The following is a 19,231-nucleotide window of genomic DNA, read 5'->3' as shown; positions in this document are numbered from 1 at the left end:
CAGAAATACAACTTGGAGAAACACACACACACGCAGACACACACACGAAGGGCTGAAAACCCTGTCCATTTCTGCAGCTCTTTTACCTTTGAATTTTATTGTGCGACTTGAGAATATACACCTGTTCTTTTACCCATCTTCTCACAGGAGAGATTCCTCAGCCCTGTTTTACCAGAAGATCTTATTTAGAAGAAATACCTCTAATGACTAATCTGGAAATGTTTTTAGTATCCGCAACGTTTCCTCTGCATGTTTCTAAAGGTTCAGTGGCTGCATAAGAAACATCTTTAATCTCTCCACTTCACACACATTTTCATTTTTGAATAACCTCTGTGCAAAAAAGTATCCTTGCAAAATTATTGGCAAAGACTTTAAAAGATCACTCACCTGGATACACGCCAAAGGCTCATTTGTCCAAATCGAATAGCCGCCAACTAAATATATTCTACCATTGTGGACAGCAACTCCAGACTCATTTTGACCTACAGTAAAAAAAGGAAATAGAAATAGAAACCACTTTCAATGTTTAATTAACCCTTTTAACACTGAATGCAAATGCAAACGCATTTGGCTGTAACCTGAGTATTTCAAAATTCAGAACTTGCAACAATTAAGGTGAAGCACAAGAGCTGTTCTTTGCTATCTGCAGGAGCACAGTATGGTGCCGTCCAGAGAGATACCACAGATGAGCCAGGCCAGAGATACGGATAAACTAAGGCTGTGCAGGGGACCATCTGCTGTCTTCTCAATGGCACTGTTTTTTAACACATCCATCTCTCAGGTGATAGGCAAGCTCCCCGCATGCCTCTCAGCTACTATCACACGTGCACATTTAAATAGATACATCAGCCAAGAGAGCTGAACTTCCCTCACCTCCTGCCCACACCTGCTCAGCCCCCCCAGTTCTACAGGTACAAGTACAGTGAAAACTCCAGAAGTGCCTGTGCAAAGCTCTTTCCCATAGCAACAGTCTCCTTAATAAATCTGGAAGTTCTGAAGGATGGTTTTGAAGCCTTAAAAAACGTGAACCGCACAGTGCAACAGGCACATTTACTGTCAGCTGCAAAGACACACAGAAGGGCTTAGACAGCTTCTCCAGGTGCAGGTTGCAGGGACAGCCCACCAGGTCAGCTCTGACAACAGGCTATTATCTCATTGCATTCAGTGGGAAGGATCAGCTCCAGAGCAAGCGTGCCTGTAGCACCAGGTCTCCTGCAGTTACAAGTCAGAAACTGTCCTCAAAGGCTGTCAGTCCCTCCAGACAATAAAACAATTAAATGGAGAGCAAAAGGAATATGAAAAATTATTTCCGTTTGATAGCGTATCACTCTTCCTTTTGAATCCATGCCCCTGTCCTCAGTGTCCATGAAGTTTCTCTGATGACCTGATTCAGAAAACAAGAAATCGTTTTCCAGATCCCAGAGATTAGGAAGCCCAGTGTAAGATCTTAAAGAACAAAGTTGTTACTAGAGCAGCTTTTAAACCTACTGGGAGGAAAATGAGATAATACAACTGTCTTATTTGTCAGACTTTGATTCCTCTGACATGGAGCTCCTATTTCAGCTAAGTTTCCAGCTATGCTGAGCTTCTAGTTAAGATCCTACATCTTTTGTATCCTTTCCAGTGGTAGATCTTGGAAGTGAATGCAAGCCCAAATACAAGAGGATGAAAAGTGCAGGAGGTTCAGTTCTAGGACTCTGATAGTCTGCACTGAAACTTTTTGGCAGACAAAACTGTTACTATGACAGTGCCAAGTCTGCTGAAGAAGAGACCAGTCCCAACCTTAATACTGTCCTGTCCTGAAAACGCATCCTCTTCTGCAAAGCTACTATTGGTGTTACTCACAAAATGTGTCACTTGTCTGCCTCTCCTAAGGTTTTGAGGTGTTAGTATATCTGGGAATCTTACCAGGCGGTGGTGAAATGAGGTGGGCTGTGTGGCAGGGGCAGTGAGCTGCAATGCCTTGCAAGTTGCTACCGTAGCAGTCCTTCCTAAAGACTGTAAAGAGGAACTTCACAAAACTGGTAGCTATCCAAGCTACTCAACTCACTCCTGCTTTGACAGCGTTCTAATGGAGACTGCTTTCCTGGGAATTGGTTAAGAAGATACTGTTTAGAAGTAATTGATGGTTAACAGATTTCAGTGAAAGCCCCACACTCCAGTGCCAGCAGAAAAGTGCTACAAAACGGTGTTATCACAGAAAATTTGCAGATGAACGTGCCTGTTGTGTGCTCAGATAGTGAGCTAAATCTATCAGTGCAGGCAAACTTTTGGAGAAATAAGGACTGGTGATTTTTTGACAAACTACTTTTGATTGCTTTATTAAGTCACATTTTTGTGTGTCTTCCTAAAAATTTAGCCTATGATATCCTAAAACAAATGTTTCATAGAAAGATGTACGCCAGAACAGAATGCTCCTGTTGGCAGACCACAGCCCCTAAAATCAGAGGCAGCTGCAGTGAAGTCATGGAGTTTTACATACTATAGGCTTCTAAAGGGAAAAAGAAAATACTTCACTGTAATAATAATGATGAGTTTCCTGGTTTTGTATATGGTACTTGCCTGTCAACATGTTGAAGCTGCAGCGCGTCCATTGGTCAGTGTCTATGTTGTAGGAGTCTATGTGCCGAACCAGGATCCGATCATTGTTGTAGTCCAGGTCGTTCCCACCTAACACATAAAGTTTCCTTTGCACAGCAGCCATGGAGTGATACACTCTCCTCTGTAACATTGGGCTACGGCTTAGCCACTTGTTCTGGAAATGAAAAGACCAAGCTGGTCTCAGCAGTGCTTGAAAATATGCATATATTAGCGGTACAATAATAGTAGCATGTTACTAGTGTTCTCCTGCCCTTTGGCCAGAAATCACAAGTGTGTATGCATGTGCTGTACATATGCTAAACGTGCATGCTGGTTATGACACTGACTAGATATACTGGACTTTCTAAACTTATTTCATAGTTCTCACATTTAAATTTATTAATTTATTAGTATTTTGGCTCTGTGTTTTTCTGTTTATCTCATTAGATTTCAAAGCTTTTTTTTCTTTATAATTCAGTAGCAAATCCTCCTTAAGCAAGACTATTATGCTTCAAGCAAAAAAAAAGTTTTAGATGTCTCCTTTGTATATAGCACTAAAATTATCTGGACCAGCTAGCTATGCTAAGAGAGAAGATAGATTCTTTTACCTTTCGTTATTCTTATTTGATCTTGTCCTTGGGGAGCGAAGCAACAGGGAAAAATAATTTCCTAAAGAATCTTTTCAAATGATTCATGTATTTGATTTAATGCTAACCCTTTATTTTTGGGCACTTACAAAATAACATCCCTTTGCATATCTTCCCTCCTGGTTAACAATATTCCAGAGTTCTACTTTTTGAGGAAGGAGGAGAGGGGACAAGGAAGCAGAGAGATTAAAACATAGCATTTTAAATGTAAGAAAGCAATTGCTCCTGCTACGCTTAAACACATCAGACCACGCAGCAATTGACAAAGATTAATATATTTAAGTTGACGAAGTTAAAATCTGTGAGGAAATTCCTTGTGTTACATGAGATATCGCTTGGGGTAACTCAAGAGCCCCTAATAAAACTGCCTTTTAACCCCCATAACGTATAGCTATACATTTCAATGTGTAATAGCTGAATATTAGGCATTAATGTTTGCATTAGTAGTCCAGTCTTTTAACACAAGACTATAGACACCATCTGCTTTGCAAAGCCTGCCTGCATCCCCTGATTGTATCTTTAGCTTCCTCCACTGCAGTGCCTGCCAGGTGAGCCGCAAAGCGCTGCAAAGGCAAAGAAACAGAGGGGCCTGGTGGGGTCACTCCTAATAAGCCAGCGTGTGAATACTAATCAGTGGTGGGGAAGCAGAGGTCACCCCAGCCGGCTTGTTGGCAGGTAGCTGTGTGCTCTGTGGCAGATGGCAGGCATTATCGACTCGCCACAAAGGCCTCGCGCAGAAGCAAGCGCTAGCGCTGAATGATAGAGTTATTGAGATTCTGTGCAAGATGCAAGCAGATGTGATGGTTTCCAGTACCCACCGTAAACAATATGCCAGCAGAATTTTTAAAAAGAGCATGTGTGTACAAACACCAAGCAGACCACATTTGAAGAATGCTAGCGCACACTTCCTCTTTAACTCTTTACCCGTCAGCCTGGGCTTCTTGCAGCCGGCACTGGGCACCGAAGGAGCCCTGCTGCTGCTATTTTGGGGTGCAGCTTTCGATGCTATGGCAGCGAGTGAAGAATCAAAACGAAAGATACACGAAAGAGAGACAGTATCTAAAGGAGAGAGTCCCCCTCAGAAGGAAAATAAGACTGCTGCCTGTAATTCCTACGTGCCTGGATTTAGGACAGAATCAGTGTTGGTATAATCGATGCATAAAACTGTTCCTGAAAAACAGAGAGCCAGGTTTGCCATTGCCTGCTTTCTGCTTCAGGACCCATATGTGATCTACCTTATCAAGTTAACTGGAGCCACATAGACGTGTCTACTGGCATAACATGGTCCCAAATAAAGCACTCAAAGCCCCTATCCTGCAACCAGAAAAGTCTATACTCTTCCAGGTGGGCGTAAATCAGACTATGCAACTCTGATTTCAAGCTTAGGACTTTTATTTCCTAATACAAACAAGAGGGCATAACCATGCCCTAACCCTCTGAAATGGTTACTGAGCCATGCTAACCTAATCAAAACACATACATAATGTATGAAACAATCCCATAAAGATATTTTAGGTGCTTGAGTAATAGGATGGCAGTCAGTGGAATAAGTCACTGACAGGTAGTATAGTTCTGAAAGTATGCAGGAAACAAAAAACCTACATATATATAAACCATTATGCAATTGCAAAGCAGAAATACCAATGAAAAGAAGCACTTCTGTGACACTGACTTTGAGAGTATGTTGCCCAGGGCTTTGTTGCCAGGGATTACAGAAAAATGAACAAGGAAAATAAACACTGATAAATACAGGACGTTAAAACACTTTTCTCTATTTAATCTAAGATGTTTCTAACACATAAAGGCTTCAAAACTACTAAAAACATCAGGGTGTCCATTTCTCTCTTAAACATACACATCAGCGGGAAGTGAGTGTAAAATACTACCAGTTCAAATGGACATCATTTTTAACCTTACAAAAGCATTTGAGGTATTTGCTAATAGATGTGTTTTAAGCAAAACATATGAGAAAAACACACACAACACAGATACCCACCTGCTTAGGATCATAGACCATGAGCCTGTTTTGATACTGCGCAGTATTTGTTACTCCTCCTATGAAAGAGTTTACACAGGTTACATTTTTCACATGGACAAAACCAAGAGCCAGGTCATGTATAGAAAAATAACCAATCCTAGGATTCATTTGCTGACACAGTTATACTGTGTACTACCAGCTGCACTTACATGCCACTGCACTTTTTAATCGGGTTAAGAGGAAGTAAGTAGCACATTCGTCAAAAATCTAGTAACATAAAATAGCAACAACCCCCCACACGACTTTCTTCATAAGACAAATTCCATGGGCTACAAACAGGATAAAAATTGATTTGTTTAGAAAGGACTGCGCATTCAGCCCTTTTCGTGACGCAAAGATAAAAGCCGCTGCTTTTCCAAGGAGCATGCAGCGCCTGACATGGTTTAGAGAAAGAGGAGATGGTTTTGTGTCACAGAGGAGGAGGAGGTCAGAGAAGAGCTGTACGTACATGAGAGCAGCGACGCGAGATGCCAACATCAGCTGGAAAACATAGTGCAACTCTTCGAGCGACTACATTCATGTGTGCATTGAAAGAAATTCTGTACTTGGCCTATATTACTCAGGGAGCATCTCCTGGCTTAGCTGTAGCCTTATGTTGGGAGGTTCCTCCACAGTGATCAGAAACACCACTAACCATTCACCATTATTTATTTTTCAATAATGTGCAGAAACTAAGGTAGGGAGCACCTCAGAAAAGCCTAGGATGGATTTTTACCAAACTAGATACTGCAAATCAACTCCTTCCCTCAACACAGTGTATGTTCAATGCCTGAGCATCCTATAATCTGTTGGTTTTAAATGGTAAATCTCATTTAGTAAACCAGAGGAAAAATTCCTCAGCCTCAAGTCTGTAGTCTTAGCTGAGTAAACACACTCCTGAACACACCTGAGACTCCTGGGAACTCCCTGTCTCTGCAGCACCAGCACAAGTCCCGGCTGCCCCGCTCTCCGCACTGTGCCCGTCCCTGGGAAGCCGGGACCAGGACAAACGCCTGCAAAAGCCGCACCTCTATGTTTTATCCCACCAGAAAGTCTGCACACAACTAAGGCCCTCTGGTAGCCACACGCCAGTGAAAACCAGACTGGCAGATTAGCTTCTTACATTACAGTTTTAACATCATGTGCCAGAGATGGACAAAATCCACTGAGAGAGGAAGGAATTTAATCCTTTGTTATACTCGTTCATGCTTCTCTTGTGCAAGGACATCCTCCGTTTCAGACAAAGCAGCTGCAGATCTGCTTTAATTCCTGCTGGCCGGGCTATGGTCACCAGCTGGCTGGTGGTCAGTCCTTCCTTCTTTCATCGGCAAGCAGCCTTCACATGCCTCCATGCCAGGGAATCCTCCCTCCCTTTGCCACATCCTGCTGCACCTAGTGTAACACTTTTTTTCAGAGCCGTATGGTGGTTTTGAAGCGACTCCCCCAGCTCTCACACATCACTTCAGTTTGTGGTGTGGTTTTGGTTCACGACCCAGACCCTTTCTGCAGGAAACTAAACCCAAAGCTCTGCTCCGCATGTGCACCAGATACGCTCCAGCTCCTAATGGGGGAATCGGGATGTGAACCAAGAACTGTTTTTTTGGACAGCTTTGAGCCAGCCGAGTGCTGGGTACATTCAGTCCAGGGGACCAGACTAAATCTAGTCCAAAGTAAAAATCCTGAACTGTAGATAGCGTAGATACAGACAGCTCTGCACCAATGTTTCATCCGCTGATCTGCTCCTACTGGGCTGAATTACTTGCTGATGTAGGTGCACCCTCCAGTCACGCCGAATATGAGGCTGAGAATCTGATCAATGGATAGCAAAAACTAAGGACAGCTTGTTCTCTGCTGCAGCAGCAGGGAGGAGTAACAGCGGTTACTCGTCTGCAGCTCTGCAAGCACCCGGCCCCTACACATGGACAGCAGCAGAAGCTTCCAGCTCAAAAAAAGCTTACAGGCTAAGGAGGTGGTGTAGACAATATGCAGCCTTTCCAGTGTTTCCATCACACTAGCACACATACTGTCCATCACAGCACCTGTAAACTACACGTGCAACAAAATGCATTGGAAAGCAATGATCGTTACCATTTCTAATCTCACGATACGTTATTTGCTTCCACATTGCTGTACAGTATTAGTGGTGATCAGCCATATGTAGAAACAGTCTTTTTTTCCGATCTGTTTTGTAATTTCATTTCTTTTACAATGTTATTTTCACTCCCAGAATAACGCTTAAAAATGAGACGTCAGATTAGTATATTGAAAAATAAAAACCATAGTTATTTGTTTGATTACCTCCAGAATGGGAAACTACAGGAGACGCACCAGAAACATGATGCTGTGTCTCTTATTCTCGCAGAGAAAGAACACCTGAGTTTTGGGGGAGAGACAGGGAGGAAGAAGAAAAAGAATGGAGCTGCTTCCCAGTGAAATAATGAAATAATCAAATAAGCAGAATTATTTTCCTCTTTTCACAAAGAGCCCCTCATATCAAGTACACAGCTTACATTTTTTCCCCTGCAATATTGCTCATCTGTGGTGTTTTATCATTACATTCCCTTCACATACCGCTCTTCACTTTTAGATTAATCTGCCAAAATGAGATGCTAAGGATTTGCATACAGATTTGACTACACAAAAATAGATCTGGAATTAATAACAGTCTCTATATGTTTTAATTTCTTCTAGACTGGAGTACCCTTGCCTCCAGCAGTATTCTTGGCTTTGAAAGTCATCAAGCTGATTTGTCTGCTCTTAGGTTATGATGCCACATGCTGCTACACTGTCCCCTGCAATCAAAGTGCTTGCAGAGATAGATTCCATGCCTTCCCCTAACAAGTATATTTTATAGATTGGCAGTTTTGATCCCCCCCCAGGGGGATAATCTGCATCTTAACAGGTTTCTATAGATACATCTGTCATTAAATATGCCATCTTATATCTGCATCAATTTTCAAACTCAAGTTACTCCTAACTTTGAAGTGCTATAGCAAAGTTTAAAATTTTCTGCCAAAATTCAAATTTAACAAGTCTGTAATGTCCTCTTGAACTATTCCTTTAAAAATACTCCAGGCAGCTGGGAGAGGGCAAAAGAAGAGTAATATGTCTCTTAACAAACAGGACAAGGAAAAATAAAAGTTTAAATGATACCAAAAATAGCAGATACTTTCTCTCAGAAAAAAATGGAGTAATCCTGAGATGATTTCTTAAACTTCTCTGCAGTGCTCCCTATGAGAAAAGAAGGGGAGAGGTAATGGTAAGAGCACTTGTAAAGAAGTACTTAAAAGTAAAATACATGTTATTAAGCTTGATGTCAAGCCATAGCAGCTAATGTGGTAGTAACCTGTCAGTTAAGAGGAAAAAATCTCTCGGTAAATGCCAACAAAATTTATAGTTTGGTCAGCGCTTGACTGGATTTTATAAGCCAAGGGCAACACTGCATCACACATTGACGGGAGCAGTTTGCCTGGAGGTCCTGGAGTTTCAGGGAGACCAGGAGCGCCCTCAGGACAAGCCTGTGTCTTTCCTGCTCTTACAGGAGTGAGAGCACCATCGCAGAGAGCCCAAACAGCATCACACCCCTGGGCTTACAGAAGTTTTTATACTGCCACAAGCCCCATCACTTACTCTCTGTGCACACAACTAAAGTGTAAAGCAGGGATAAGCACTGCTTTCTAACTGAGCCCTCTGAAAATCAAGAATTCGCCACTCATATGCTACAGTGCCCTTCTACATGGAAAAGCTCCTGGAAAGGTCTGAGACCCACCTTATTCCCCGCCCCCACCTCCACCCCTCATACATGAAAAATATTTTGTTTTGTTACAAACCCCCAAATAGTTCTCAAACCGAACTGAAAATCATCTCCAATAAAGGCAACTCCAGAAATAGAAGGGTGGGAGGCAGTAGCTTTAATACAATTTTCCCAATTGGAAATTTGTAATCCATATTTATAATAAGACCCCCATATGACTCGAGAAATCTAATCCTATCCGAATTCCAGAGAAAATATCACAACTCTCTCCGAAGTCCCCAAGTGCTAGGCTGTGCACATGAATCTGAGTTTGCTGGGAGATGTGCAAAACTACATGTTGGCAAAGAGCTCCTGTGTGTATTCCTTCCAGCAAACACATGGAATATGCAGAACTCAGGAAAGGCGCCCTTAGGTACTCTGTGCTATTTTAAAACAGAAATCTCTCCTCTCTCTCACGCCAGTGTGTAAAACCTAAGATAATCATTCTGCAACATGCCAACCCCCTGCCTTCTACTTCAGTCAACCCAGGTGCAGTGAGGACAGGGGAATTAGAGCATATTCCTACAGGCAGTGAATCCCCTGGGAGGCAGCAACGGCAGCTCTGATTCACGCTATTCCATCCTGGATGCAATCCGGCTGCCAACAAGAGGGGCACCCATCCTAGCTGGAAAAAAAAAATCATAAAAAATTGATGTTTACGTTCAATCTAAGACAATACAAGGACACCAAATCCATAATGTAGGTGTTTTATAGGTGTGTGAGACCTGCTATTCTTATTCAAAGTTGATAATAATAAAAAAGAAACACTCTTCCAAATATGGACTCTCCAAAAATGGGTCACAGGGGCAATTTTTATCTACATGTTAAGCTCATGATAATTTCCATGACAGCCTACCACAAAAGTTGGTTAGATACTGCAGATTCCTGTTTATTCCAGATCCATTTTTCATACAACAATTTTATAGTAATGAAATACTTTTCACCTCAATCGCTTGCAAATGCAGAATAATTCTCTGAGACACGTGATCTCTGTTCATTGGTCAAAACTGCCACCATTGAGGCAAAAAAATCTCAACAATCAAATAATTAAAAAAAGAATCAAAGAAGAAAAAACTATTTAATCAGCAGCAACTGTAGAGGGTTTTTTTTCTTTCAGCCCCCAGCAAAGTTGGGTTTTCATGTGCACGTTAAGAGGTGATTTTTAGCCGACACACTTAAGGCCACGCAACTCAGACCTCTCTGAAATAACAGCATAATGCTTTGCTTTAGACAACACTTTTCATGCACTAATCTCTTGAGCACTTTACAGGGAAGGGAAGCCTTGTTATCCCCAGCTGCAGATGCAGAAATGGCATCGAGCTGAGCTGCCTGGCAGAGGTTCCCTAACTCCCTCTCTGCGCCCCAATCTCCGCACACGCGGCACCTACGTGAAAGGGGGAAGGTCAACCTGCGCAGAAAAGGTGGTCTCCCGACCTGCACGGTGCGCCGTGGGGGATGAAGGCAAATGTGTGTAGTTCAAGTTCCCGCTCTTCTGGAGAGCATTTCACTGCATTTATAGGAAGTGACTGTTAGTACAGCTGAACTCCAAAGGGTTTGGTGCGTTTTGTGCCTACTTCACTTGCACACTTCTCTTTCCAAGCATGTGGCACACGGTTCATTTGTGAAATGGGTCACGGTGTCAGATGTTAACTGGGGCCTGTAAAATTCAGCTTTCGATAAAATTTCAAAACCATCTGCCCAATGCTGTACTGTCAATACAGAAAACTTATTTTAATGAATTCTCATCCACTTTTTAAATTAAAACTAAACTGAAATAGGGGGCTGTGGAAAAAAAAAAAAGAAAAAGAAAAAAATTAGAGCACAAATATAAATTGTCTTCCAGAATATATGGAGCTTGGAAAACTTGAGAAGTGAATCCACCTTCTGCTGCCCAAAGGATCAGGCCACTTCCAAAGTGCAAAACCACCCTGAGCCCTCTGACAGGTAAAAACCCCACAGGGGTGATGGCAGCTTAGCAGTCCCTCCATCACCTGAAACACCAGCCACCCGTCTCCTACTGTCAATGTACGCGTGCCCTTCTACGGTGCGCTGTTTATCAGGCTTCCCTTCCCGGCTTCCTTCGCCATGATTTTATGCTCTATTACTTTGGACTGCTTCTCATATTTGTTCCAAAGGAGCAGCAAAGTAAAGCTGACAATGAATCCCAACAACAGTAATAGCAAACCCGTAAGTCTAGCCAGCTTTTGATCAGCAAAGCCTTTCGAAGACAACGGGCCGTAGCAGGGGCACTCGCGCTCTGGTTGCAGACTAAGTAAACGGTCTGTGTGCAGGTCATGCTTTGATGATTCGCTCCGCAAAGACAGGGGCTAGAGACTTACATTACCGCTATTTAATTTATTCATTTATAAAAAACTGGACAAATTCTCATAGTTATTTTGCCAGCTGGCTGTATCAAAGAGACTTTAAAGAGCTCTTGCTGAGGACCCACAAAAGGAGCAGGAACAGAGCCCAGAAGCGTCTCTAGCTCAGAACACTTTTCTGATTACGTCATTTTATGCCACGTATTTCAAAATTAGGTTTCCTCCTGCATTGCTGATTACTCTAACACCTTATATTTGACAGTGGAACAGTGGATTTTTTCAGCAATGACTACTGATGTTTTGGAACAGTAAAACATCTCTCTGTACTATTCCCCTATCCTTGAATGTACATGTAGAAAGAGCTAGTTTCTGGCCCTAAGCAATTAATCAATAATAGAAAGCTAGCTATGGTTATGGCATCTCCATCTACTTTTATTTTTAAAATAGCTATTTTCAATATGTATAACCCAGTTTTCAATCTGTGAGTACATAATTCAGATCAATACCATACTGAAGTATTGCACGATATGCTCTCGTAACTCAAACTGTCAGAATCCAGCAACTCAAAACTGCTGAGCATTTTCTCAAAAAGGCAAAAGCTATACGAAATAGAGCAGAACAGCCCTATCTAGCTCATTCTACTGTCAAAACATTACTCCTTACTGTGACTATTATATGCCATCGGTTTTACAACAGAAGCTTTGTTAGTAGTATTTTCAAATATAAATGGAACAGTATTGATTGAATATTTTTTGTTGCTTTGCCCAGTTGTAGGCAGATCATCGAACGGGCTTCCACTTACTTCTTCCCCTGATCCTGCAGTTGTATTAGAGGCACATCCTTGAACACAGTATCACACTGGTTCATTACATAAATGCAGACAGTATTTAAACACACAGACACACATGCATTTCAGTTGTGCAACTAAGCATCATTTTCCCTTTCCCAGCATACCTGAAAAGCTTAAATGCAATCTGCAACCAGCCCCACAAGTGACTTCAAAAATCTCAATCAAATACTTTCTTGCTCCTTTTTGTTAAAGAAAAAATAAAATTAAGAAAAAAAGTTTTTTTTTTTCATGTCTCCTGGGCTCTTTCAATGTATTTATACAAATCTCTTTAACACAATTTCTAAAAAGCTCCTTTCTCATTAATAAAACCTGTCAAACGTAAACCACAGAGTGGGGGGAATCAAGACACAGCAATAGTACCATGTTGAAAGGTGCTTTGAATTGCTCCCTAGAGGCTCTCATCTCATCTCTTTCCACTGACGAAACAGGGAAGGTACTCGGTAATGCTCTGAACGCACCCAGTTGTACACCTAGGGCGGAACTCATGTTTCTGGATCGTCGCCTGGGTCTCAAAGTACACTGCGCACACGCTTCAGGATTAACAGGCAGCACAAACTCTGCAAGACTTCTTCGATGTCAGCTGTTAACATAAAGTGCTTGTCAGGGATCTTTGCGACTCCGTGCATTCTGCGATGCCTTTAATTCCAAACCCACTATTCATGATTTCAGTGCATATGTATAAAAATAGAGACCTGCTACTTCCCCGCCAATGCCTGGGAAGCCACTCTCGTTTGGCACTTAATCCATATGGGCAGAAAGATGCATCTGCGAGGAGCTCCACTAACCTCAGTGACATACGTTGACAAGCACAGTCAAGGCATAAGTAGCTAATTTCTTCTTTCATTCATATACCATCTTTTCACCAGAGGGATCCCAGACCATATTAAAATCCCCAGAGGGTTTCTACAGTGAAGATGGCAATCAGTGCACACTTTCTTCAAGGGTTAGACTCATTTACTCATTAACTTCCCTGATAAATATTATAACTTTAGAACTTTCCATGACACATTCCTTACTACAAGGAATTTTTTTTGTCTCTCAAATCTTATGTAGACAGCACTGACCTTTTTCCAAAAACAACTAATGCCAGAGAAGTCACAACAAAGACTGATGACACAATGTCCTCACCTCCTATCAATGTGCACATGTAAAATAAAAAATATCAGATTGAGTTGCAAATGACATGTTATGTTAAGATTACAAAGCCTTTACTTTCATCTGTCTGTGCCATAATGCTACAATTTCATGCAGGCAGTCCTGCGCACAGAGCTGTTCGGGATGCCCAACAAAGGCCACCTCTGCCTGTTCCAACATACGCAACAGTAAGTGGGAGCAGTTTAGACAACTGCCTTCAAGTTTTGGATCTACACAAGCCTACAAGCAGTTAACTCACCATTTCATTGTCAGGAATAAATGCATGATACCAGATCACACCACAGAAACTGGGGTTTGGGTTATTTTTGTTCTTTTTAGCAAGCACACAATTTACAAACCTGCATTTGTCAAAAAGTGGATTATCATTTTCATTCATTGTGATTTATGAAGGGTGATTGGAAGTAGCACATATGGTGTACACAGCTTTGAAACACAAAGAGATATTTAGTAGACACAAAATATTGTATGTGTGTAATACTCCCATACTTCTAACCAGGCTTGATTATATGCCACCAGGCTTAAATTCTTTGAAATACCAATCTCCTAAGACAAAAGTTATCCTGACATATAAACCAAAAAAGATTTATTAGTTTCATTGGAGACAATATTTTGTGTTTTGTTAGTACCTCAAATTGTGTCAAATGTTTTCTACCTGATATCCAAAGAAGACCATCCACCACATATCCTGCATGGCATGAAAGGGATCGGTCAAAGGACTGTACAAAGGTCCACTTGTTCTTCTTGGGGCAGTAACGTTCCACGGTAGGTAAAACTTGACGCAATTCATTTCTGCCCCCTACTGCATAGAGGTACTCGTCCACTGCTCCCAGTACAAAGTGTTCCCGACAGTTCTTCATTGGAGCTATCTCAGCCCACGAATTAGTGCGGGGGTCATATCGACAGGCAGTTCTCACCGCACAAGTGCGCCCCGTGGAGTGCTCTGCCTCTCCCCCAGCTACAAAAAGAAAGTCTCCCATCACAGCAACGCAGTGGTGACTTCTCCCTACGGGCATAGGTGCCAGCTCGCTCCAATTTGCAATCCCTGCGATGTGAACGTTCTCTTGATCCACTGGATTGAAGTATCGCAGTTCCTTCACTTTACAGATTTCACGTTTTTTCCCACCAATAATGTAAAGAGTGTCTGACTGGAAGCGAGGTCTTGTCCTTCTGGTTTGCCAAACCGGCTGTGCATAGATGCTCTGGTGGTAAGCCACGGCCTCATTAATGAGCGCTGTTGCAGTTTCACTAGCTTGGACGAGAGGATGAGACAGAGCTACAGCATGCAATGTATCCACGTCCATAAGGCCGAAGCGGACGTACTGGAGAAGTTCATCCAGGTACTGGTAATGGCAGTTGTGTTCCAACCACCTCACAGCTAGCTAAAAGGGTGGGGAAAGGAAGAGAAAAACAAAACACAAGAAACAATTATCTGCATACAATTCTGTCGAAATCTGGTCTTTTGAAAATTGTGTTTGCATTCTAAGAACTGTATACTTGCCTTAGTAGCAATATCAATCAGTACAAAAAGTACTTGTGAATGCATGAATCAACATAAAAGATACACTTTAAAACTCCATCTATTATATATATAAAAGCATTGTGTTTTACTATTCCCCCAAAAGAATTACAATTTTTCACAGTATTAATACCAGACTGGAATACTGCTATGCAATACTCTTGCTGTGCAAACTGTTAGAGATGCTTTAGGAAACCACAATATCGAGGAATCAAGCTGCTGGAGCACTATTATAAATATAGAGACTATGTGATCATTGAAGACCCCAGGCACACTAGAAAGAAAATAAGACTGTGGTTAGATGATTAGAAAGAAAAGGCTTTTTTCTGCTCCATCTTTCATTCCATTTATGACAAAATTTTGAAGGAATATAACAAATAAATACTGAATCCCTCTACTTTCTTCCATCTTCATTTATTTTAATCACAAAATGGGGGAGATGTTTAAAGAGGTCAGAAATTATAACAGAGAACAGAGAAGCACAGAAGGGGTTCTGCTGGCTTGGGACTAGAAGGGAGAGGAAAGAGGAGAGGAAGAGTCTGAAACCAACGAGCAATTGTAACCGGTATCAACAGACAAAATAAACACAGATTTTAAACTACATAAAGCACACTGAATCCAGCCAACTCTATGAGGAGGCAAGGAAGGGATCTATCCCTAAACCGTTTCAGGAAATGTTGTATAAATTATTCTTGAAAATCTTCATTGATCCCTTAACTTCCTCAGGAAATCCATGCGCATGCTCAGCTATCCTCTTGGATGATTATTCCTTTTACCTATGCAAGAGCACCAAATCTTTCAACTTGTCCCATTTTCCACTGCATCTCTGGGTTTACACTCTAGAGCTCAGGAACCCCTGGTCCAACTTTGAATCTCCTTTGAATCTGATGATTGCTGCATCCTGTCCATCCAAGATGAAAAACAGCTTGCTACCTTCCTTTTCTCCTCCACCTCTGATGCATTTGAAGAGGCCTGCTGCAGTTTCCCCTTCTCTGAAGGGCGAAGTCTCATATTTTCATTCTCTCTCAGGTTACATTTCATAAGCCGCTGAACCTCTGTTGCTTGGCTCATGGCTCTCTCTTGCTTAAAGAAAATGCCCCCTTTTTCTTGATATTTGTTGCCCAAAACTGGGTAAAATCTTCTTCTTAAGGCTGTAGTAGTGGAAAATAGATTGGAAGGATCCCTTTGATCACAACAAGCTATGCCACTTCTGTTTGTACATCCCTACTATTTGAGACTTACTTTGTCAATGCACTATGATAGTGCTGATTCATGTTTAAGCTTATGACCTACTAGCTCCACATCTTTTTCTGCAGAACTTCCACAAAGTGCAGTGCTCCTACCGGTTATGACTGAACTGCCTACTGTTTACTTTACACCATTGCCCCAAGATCATTCTGAATTCTAATTTCATTTTTGAAAGTGCTTGAATACTATTCCACTTTCTGATTGTCTGAAAATATAAAACCCTTATTACTCTATCATCCAAGTCATCAACAAGACATTGAATAGTTCTAGATGAGGACAGGCTCCTCTCCCTGATACATCCTTTCATCCTGACAAAGGACTGCTGGAGCAGAAGTTTCTTACCAGCTATGCAATAACAACAGTTTTGTCTACAACTTACTGCCCTGCATTGCTCATGAGAATGTCACATGAAACAGCTTGAGAATAAGGCTATCTTGCTCAGGGCTTTTTTATGCTCACAGTATATCAAACCTATTGCTTCTCCTCTATTCTGTAAGAGAAAGACCATGACAAACTAGAAACACTGTTTTATTAAGATGTGAAACTCTTAACTTTTTTCTTCTCTGTGCTACTCAACCCCTGCAAAACAAAGAATCAATGAAGAGCATCAAAAATTGCAACAGTAGGTTCAGTGAGTTATATGCAGTGTTGTGTTTCACTGTGCATTAGCTATACATATTTATATATGCTGGTAAACAAAGAGTTAATTAAATACATTTAAAAGTGCTTATGGACTTGAAATCATTGAGGATTATAGTCACATGTTCTAAAACCTACCAAATATACAAGTCTAGTTGTCTCCTGTTGTGTGGCTTTAAGTAACTTCCTGCTCCATCTCTTAGTCCATGTGAACCATTCCTCAAAATCTTCAGAGGCATTTAGCTCTCATCACTGACTAGACACTTGAATTCAAGTGGAATTCAGGCTGTCTTCATCATGATGAAGACACCAAATGAATTCATACTGACTGATGTGTGGGTTGCTTTATTGAAGGAGAAGCATTTACAAAGAGTGAGTACTTTATCTGTCATCACTCGAGTCCAACAGATTGGTGTTTCTTTTGCTTACAGTCCATGTCATCACTCATACCTAAAACATCATAGCACAGGTGTCACCTGTGCTATACATGACAAAGATTACAGACTCTTAAAAGATACACATTGCTGCAATCAGATCTTGGTAATTACAAAGCTTTTAAGTCAATTTTAACATTAATGCCTGTTAATATCTTAGAACCTCACTCCTCCTCTACTCTCCCCTCCCCCCCAATAAATACTGTATAAACACACAAACAACACTACATTCATACCTTTGCATTTATTTGTGCATATGGGGATGTGTGAAGAGTTGCAGCAGAAGCGATGGACCTCTCCATTACAACATGCATTCTCTGCTGCATGAAGTTTGGCAAAAGCAATTTGGTTCACACTGAGTTTGATCTGTATTGTGAATATTTGTGGAGCTGTCATTAAAAAAAAAGTTTCACTGGAATCAATAATACGTAATATTTCTCTAAAATCATGGAATTTCTATACCACCACAGCAATGGCGCAGAGTGGAATATGGATACTGTTGGTACTCATTGAAGATGTACAACCTATTTCCAGACTTGATGCAAAACTTTCTCCATCTTTTCCTGCTCTATTTCACCCCCAGCCATATGTCCTCCTTCTTTCTTTTTACCCATGAACACCTTTGAATCTTTCCAAATTCAATTTATTGCAACCTCCTTGGGATCCTCTAAACACATCTAAGTTATCTTTGGTCTACACTACTTCCACCCTTCTAATGAGCAACTGCAACAGCAATAGAGGGAGTAAGGTGAATCCCAGGCGATGTCTTTTGTATAGGCAGCTACTGACTCTTTCCAGACTTCAACAAGCCTGAGGTCACTTTGTTGTAGAGTACTGCGTTTTACTATACAAATTTAGAAGGTAGGGCTAAGCAGCCTACACATCACCTTATCACCTGTTTGGGCTGTAGGTAGTTGATACTGGACACAGAGGCTTTGTTGGCACTGAAGTTGCTCTTAAGAGAGCAACTGAGATCTGGGAATCACTATGTGTGATTCCCACTGGAATTGCTGGCCACTGGCCAGCTGCCCTCCCGCTACCACTGAGCACAACTCGACTACAGTATCTTATGTGACTTCTACCCAATCTGTGATTCTCCAAGGCAGGAAAAAGGTGCCATGAACTAAAAGCTGTAATGTTTATATCTCCTTGTCTTGCTATCAATACCAATTACTATTACTTGACTTTAAATGCCATAAATGCACGTCAGAACAGTCCTTTAAAATAGTTACTACATATTAAAGCCACAAATGTATGCATTTATCCATATATTCCATAGAATGCATGACCATCACCTAAATCATGACACAGGGCTGTGGAGCAGGTCATGCGGTTTTAGGGGCACTCACAAATTGACCCTCAGACTTTTGCATTTCATGTGCAGTGCACACTGTTACAGTGCTCTCTAGCAGAACACGATGTGGAAGAAAACTGAGCTACCAGTGAGGTGAGCTGACACTCCAGTCAGTGGATGGCTTGGCAGCTATTGGGAGGTTGGAGAGGGCAAAGATCAAAAGAAAATCAAGTATCAAACAGCTCTTTTGCATGCAGTAGAAACAGTCACTCATGAACTGCAATACAGTTTTGTATTTCCTTTAGCGTAAAGGAGGCAAAAATAACTCTCGTGAATATACTGCAGAAGTGCAAACTTGTATGTAACATACTAGCAAATATCTGTGTATTTACTCAATGCAAGTTCCACCACCTTTCCTCAGGTTTTGTTTAATCCAGACTGAGACTGCTGCCTGCACAGGAAATTCCAAATATTATGCCATATACACACTAATTAGACTGCCTATTTTCTAGCCTCTCTGGCAGCAGGTATTAGCAACTGCAGTCAAGATAGGGCCATTATACACTTTTTGACACTGCAAGGACACATCCAGACTTCTCTAAGGAGGTTGTGATAACACTTGAAAGTACAACTGTGTTTAAAACACAAACAAGTAAGCAAAAACAAAGAGACTCTCCACAGTTTTGAGTTTAAAAATATTTATGTCACTACTAAATAATTAACAAAATAAGGAAGGG

At 41.4% G+C, this 19,231-nt stretch overlaps 1 protein-coding gene across 4 annotated transcripts in view; it reads right to left on the bottom strand.

Annotated features, from left to right (window-relative positions):
- KLHL32 (kelch like family member 32) overlaps positions 1 to 19,231 on the bottom strand; it is a 127,061-nt gene that overhangs the window by 2,631 nt on the left and 105,199 nt on the right. For all 4 annotated transcript variants that reach the window (XM_064508799.1, XM_064508801.1, XM_064508800.1 and 1 more), the window contains 4 exons: positions 14,016 to 14,742; positions 5,224 to 5,282; positions 2,563 to 2,755; positions 388 to 482 (listed from right to left, as the gene is read on the bottom strand). In XM_064508799.1, the coding sequence (XP_064364869.1) occupies positions 388 to 482; positions 2,563 to 2,755; positions 5,224 to 5,282; positions 14,016 to 14,742 (1,074 nt within the window). The remainder of the gene's footprint in view (positions 1 to 387; positions 483 to 2,562; positions 2,756 to 5,223; positions 5,283 to 14,015; positions 14,743 to 19,231) is intronic.

The sequence above is a fragment of the Dromaius novaehollandiae genome, chromosome 3 (assembly GCF_036370855.1).
Source record: "Dromaius novaehollandiae isolate bDroNov1 chromosome 3, bDroNov1.hap1, whole genome shotgun sequence".
NCBI classification, from domain to species: domain Eukaryota; kingdom Metazoa; phylum Chordata; class Aves; order Casuariiformes; family Dromaiidae; genus Dromaius; species Dromaius novaehollandiae.
Note: the sequence above shows the minus strand (reverse complement) of the source record. Positions and strands in the feature narration are given on the sequence as shown.